The following is a 4,809-nucleotide window of genomic DNA, read 5'->3' on the forward strand; positions in this document are numbered from 1 at the left end:
GTTCAGTCATTTGCCCAACGTCACAAATGATGGAGTCTGGAGAGGAACCAAGGCAATCTTGCCCCTTGAGGCAGACCTGGTCTCCAAACTGCTCCCCACCTCCTTCATTTATGGATCCTCTTTATTTAAAAGGTGCTGTTTGGGGGCCACTCCTTATTTCCTAAGTGCTTTCACCTGCTCCAAGAGTCACTTCTACCTTTTAAACCTGATAAATGCCATAAAAAAAAACCTACTGCTTCTTGTAAAAGGAAAAAAAAAAAAAAAAGGTTACTTTGTGTGTGCTGTGCTCCTTGCCGGAGGCCGCCCAGGAGAAGGGACGAGCTCACCTCCTCGGCAGCAGACACATCGGGACGCTCTCTGAACCTGAGCTTCCTTGTCTATAAAATGAATTTAGTGCAAACCCAATAAAGTTTAACACATTAAAAGCCATTCCTGCTGGCCCTTGGCCTCCACTCCATCCTCCCCATGGTCTGGAGAAACGTACAGAATACATGCTCTCATCTTCGCCCCCAGCGCTTCTCCAGCACCATCGGGAAGCTTCTCCAGGCCTTCCCAAGCTACTGACCAGCGCCCCAGCCGCTCCGGGGCTTCTCCTACTCTGGCCCCATCAGGTGCAGAGCAGAGACAGTAGGCAGAGAAAGCCAAAGGCTCAGCACTCCCACCTCGCTATGACTCTGCCACAGCCGCTGGTGTGCTCTAGGCCCGGAAGGCGGACAGCATGCAGGGCTCAGGATGGGCACCTGGTCATCCCAAACTCCCAGGGAGAAGCACGATGGGCCCCCGCACCGGCAGGCTCCCCACTGGGCTCTTGGGCACACAGCTCCGGGCTGCCCAGCAGGGCTGTGTGGCAGAAACTTTCGCCGGGAGGAGGGGAGCGGCGAGAGAGACCAGGAAAGACCCAGGAAAGCTTCTGGAGAGAGGGCATGCCTGCCTAATTCCACGCGGACCCGCTGCCTTAGGTCTGGGGATTTCGCGGGAGCAGGGCCGGGTGAGCAGCCTAAACGGACTCTGGAGACGCTGCCAGGATCCCTCAACTCCAAGCAGATCCTGCTTATCCGCTATCCCATGGGCAGCAAGGAGGAAAACGGTCCTGGCTCTGCCCACGGGCGAGGGGGAACAGGAATCCCAGGCAGCCTGCTCGCAGGGGCAACGCTACCTCCCCCAGACAGCCGGCAATGGCACTCTCCACCCCTGCCCGGAAACCTACAGACGAAGTTTAAACCAGGACACCCGGTCCTGTGACCATTCGTACCCAGACCTTCTGTCTCTCTCTCTCTTTTTTTCTTTCTTTTTTGGGCAGATCAGAGCTGCCCAGTTTTCCTTTTGAAGCTATAGACTAACCAGATTTTTTGTGTGTGTGTGTGTGGGCCTCAGATGGTGCTGGCGGTGGGGTACGAAATACAGAATGTGGCCCGTCTACATCGCCGTCACTTTATTGTATTGTCACCGTTAATTTAACTATAAATACTACGGTGGGGAGCGAGTCGCCGGCGGCCTCGGACTTCGGGGCAGCAAGCCCCGGCGCGGCCCGACCCCAGGCGCCCACCCTCCGGACGGTACACTATTTACAGCTCCTCGTTCCTCGTTCTCGACCCCCCTCCCGCAAGGCAGCGCGTGTGCAAGAAAGTAGCATCGTCTGGGTGTGCAAGTCCTTCGAGTTAGGCAAGGGCCACGGCCGGCCCGCGGCCGTCAGCTGTCCGAGTCCAAATCGCTTTTACCTTCCTCTTCCCTCTTCTCAGGCGACGCCTTCGACGACGTCTTGTTCCACTTCTCGGCGTTTTCCGACTCCTCCGACGAGGACCGCTTCTGCCGCCTCCATTTGGCGCGGCGGTTTTTAAACCAGACCTGTTGCGCAACGGAGGACGAAACAACGGTTAGGATCAAAGGCGCGCCCCCGCCATGCCCGGGCACCTCCGGGACGACCCCGGCGTGGAGAGGGAACCCGGGGACCCCGCGCGCACGCCATCAAAAGGAGACCCGCTCCCGCTTCCGTATTTTCATCCAACTTCCTGGGCCTAAAGCGCCCTCCAGGCCGCTGCTGGGATGTTTTTAAAGAGCAGGGAGACCCAAGGAGAGCTGAGCAGACCCGGCTGGAGCCTTATTTCGCTGGGAAGGGCCGTGGGGCGCGCCCCGGCGGGGTCCCGCGCCTACCTCCACTTTCTCCTCGCGGAGGTGCACCTTCCGGGCCAGCTGCTCGCGGGTACCCACGTCTGGGTACTTGGTCTCCTGGAAGAGGTTCTCCAGAGCCTCGAGCTGCTCGTCGGTGAAGATGGTGCGGTGCCGCCGCTTCCGCCGGCAATGCAGCTGGTTGAGGAGCTGCAGCTCGGTGCGCGACAGGGTGCCCACGTTCATGTAGGGCAGCATCTGGTGCGGCACAGGGGACACCAGCACCGAGCCGGGGCCCTCGTAGCCTGCGACAGAGTAAGGCGTACGGTCAGCCGCCTCCGTTGCCACCACGCGCGCACACGCCCGCCCGCCGGCCCGCGACCCACTCCGGATTTAAAATCGTCTGCAAGGGGGTGCTGGGAAATGGGGTGCGCGGAAAACAGGGTGTGAGGAACCGGGGGACCGTGCGACCGCGTCCACCCGCACACGCCCAAAGCCGGTTAGGGAATCCTAAAAGGCTAAATTCTAAAATCCTAAAAGTCTCCTCCACGCAGACACTGTTACAGTCTCCGCTAACTCTCGCCTAAAGTTTGCAGCAAGTGTGCAAACGCCTGCGCCCGATCCACGAAAAGACGGGGGTCGGGTGGGGGCAGGTTTGCAAGAGGAGAAAAGTTTGTGCAAAGTGAAAAAGGCGAGCGCCACCGCCCACCCACGTCCCAGGGGCTGAGGACCGCGGCCGGCCGCCGAGGCCGAGGCCGGCGCGAGCGCGACCCTACCTGGGGGCGTCGGGACGCAGGAGCACTGCTGGGCACCCAGCGGCGGCACGGCCCCGCAGCAGGCCGGGCCCACGGGTGCCGCCTGCACGTGCAGCTGCCCGTAGAAGTAGTTGTTGTAGCCCAGGCGGGAGCCGCCGACCGCGGCCGGGAGGCCTGCGCCGCCGGGGGCCACGGGGCGCGGGTAGAAGGCGCCATAGTCCGAGGAGGCGCCGCCGCCGGCGCCGTAGAGCGAGTCCCCGTGCAGGGCCGGGAAGACGACGGGAGCCGCGGCGCTGGGCGCCACCGGCAGCACCGAGTCCTTGCAGCGCGGCCGGGCGGCCAGGATGTTGTCGATGCTGAACATGCTGGCGGGCATCCCCAAGCCCCGCGCCGGGACCGGGGGGCGGCGGGGACGCGCCGAGGAAAAAGCCTCAAAGTGGGGGGGTCCACGCTCCTCCCGCGGCGGACCAAACCGAAAGAGAGAGCCGGCGAGCGCGCAGCCCCGCGCCCCTCCCCGCCCCCTGCGTCCGCTCTCCCTCCTCCCGCCCTCCCCTCGCTGCAGCGTTCGCCGAACTCAACTCGCGGGTAGGACGGAGTTTAGACCAGCTGAACCTCTTGTTGGTTTTATACTGAGTCGACGTCATCCTGGATTTAGTTCCTGGTAATATGCAGATGACAAACAGAACCAGATTTGGCCCTTTCTGTTCCTTTGGGTGGGGGGGCTTGAACAGAGGGGGAGGGGAAGAGGTGCCAAGGGGAGGGGGCTACGGGGGCCTGAAAATAGATTGTGGATTGCGAATTAATGAAATTAACCTAATCTTTTCCATTCAGCCGCCCCGCCGCGGGCCGGCGGAGCTGGGCGGGCGTCCTAATTGCCCCGGTTAATCTCATTAATTCCACCGTGAGGCCGCCGTTAACAACTCCCTCTGCCGACCTCTCCGCCCCCCACCTTTTTTCCTCAGATTGGGTCCTATTACTGGGTGCGATTTCCTCTCCATGAAACTCAAATTCATTGTGGCCAGTTTTACTTTGGGGCTACATTTTTCTTTTCCTTTCCGAATGTGTTTTGTTTTAGAAAATGTGAGGGGCTGCGGCCTCAATCAAGCGAGTTTGAAATTCCGCTCTTCCTTCGGCCCCCATGCACTGGCCGCCTAATTTCACCTCTGTTTTTTATCTTGACATCCTCTTCCGAATGGAATTGGTTACCCCCCCCCAAAAAACCCTTTTGTTTTTGCAAACGCCAAAATTTGTAATGACAAAACGACGAAAGAAGTGCATCGTGGTTCTTAATTGTGTGTGTGTGTGTGTGTGTGTGTACATATATATATATATATATATATATACACATATAGATAGATTTTTTTATTTTTTGCAGTCACTTTGGGTCTGAAAACTAGCATAGCAGTCCCTAGGCCCTTACCTAGGTAGGCCCTTACCCTTACGGAGACCAAATTCATCCACTACTTTAAAATTCGCCACCCAGAGTAGCAGTCAGAAGCGATGCTTCCAACTGCCTCCTGCGTGGGTGTCAGTAGGTTTCGTGTTTGGTTTTTTTTAATTTTTTTTTTTCGGAAGTAGGGTGTCTTCTCCCTTAACCGTTTTTGTTTTCAGTGCAAAATACAAAAAATGGGACTTTAGGGATTCTCTGTCCCCTTTCCCAACAATTGAATCGCATTTTTCCCTTTCGACTTGCTGATTCCCTGACTGGGACAGGCCCCCTAAGCTGTCCTTCCCCTGGCAGGCCTAAGCTGGGATCCCTGGGCCCCGGTGGCCTGGCCGAAGTTCGGCTCTGCTCTCGGCAGGCGGCCACGGTGATTTGCCGGATCCTCGGCGCGTCACGGCCCGTCAGCCGGAGCTGCTGGAGGCGCGGCCGGTCCACGACGGAGCGCAGGCGGCCGAGCGCCCTGCGGGAAGGTAGGATACGCTGGGCGCGGAACGAAAGCAGCCC

At 59.0% G+C, this 4,809-nt stretch overlaps 1 protein-coding gene across 1 annotated transcript; it reads right to left on the minus strand.

The window, feature by feature from the left end:
* Positions 1 to 1,534: 1,534 nt before the first annotated feature.
* On the minus strand, positions 1,535 to 3,237 carry GSC (goosecoid homeobox). Its single transcript, XM_036844095.1, has 3 exons — positions 2,883 to 3,237; positions 2,152 to 2,411; positions 1,535 to 1,845 (listed from the first exon to the last, which is right to left on the minus strand). The coding sequence occupies exons 1-3, from the start codon at positions 3,235 to 3,237 to the stop codon at positions 1,690 to 1,692; spliced, it is 771 nt and encodes a 256-aa protein (XP_036699990.1). The 3' UTR covers positions 1,535 to 1,689.
* Between the last annotated feature and the right edge of the window lie 1,572 nt (positions 3,238 to 4,809).

The sequence above is a fragment of the Balaenoptera musculus genome, chromosome 2, assembly GCF_009873245.2.
Source record: "Balaenoptera musculus isolate JJ_BM4_2016_0621 chromosome 2, mBalMus1.pri.v3, whole genome shotgun sequence".
Classification (NCBI taxonomy): Eukaryota; Metazoa; Chordata; class Mammalia; order Artiodactyla; family Balaenopteridae; genus Balaenoptera; species Balaenoptera musculus.

Bases quoted from the DNA above. Each gene is read 5' to 3' on its own strand.
- GSC (XM_036844095.1), bottom strand. From the start codon at position 3,237: ATGCCCGCCAGCATGTTCAGCATCGACAACATCCTGGCCGCCCGGCCG. The intron at 2,412-2,882 runs GTAGGGTCGCGC...ACTCTGTCGCAG, and splicing joins CTGCGTCCCGACGCCCCCAG to GCTACGAGGGCCCCGGCTCG. The intron at 1,846-2,151 runs GTAGGCGCGGGA...GTTGCGCAACAG, and splicing joins TCCGCGAGGAGAAAGTGGAG to GTCTGGTTTAAAAACCGCCG.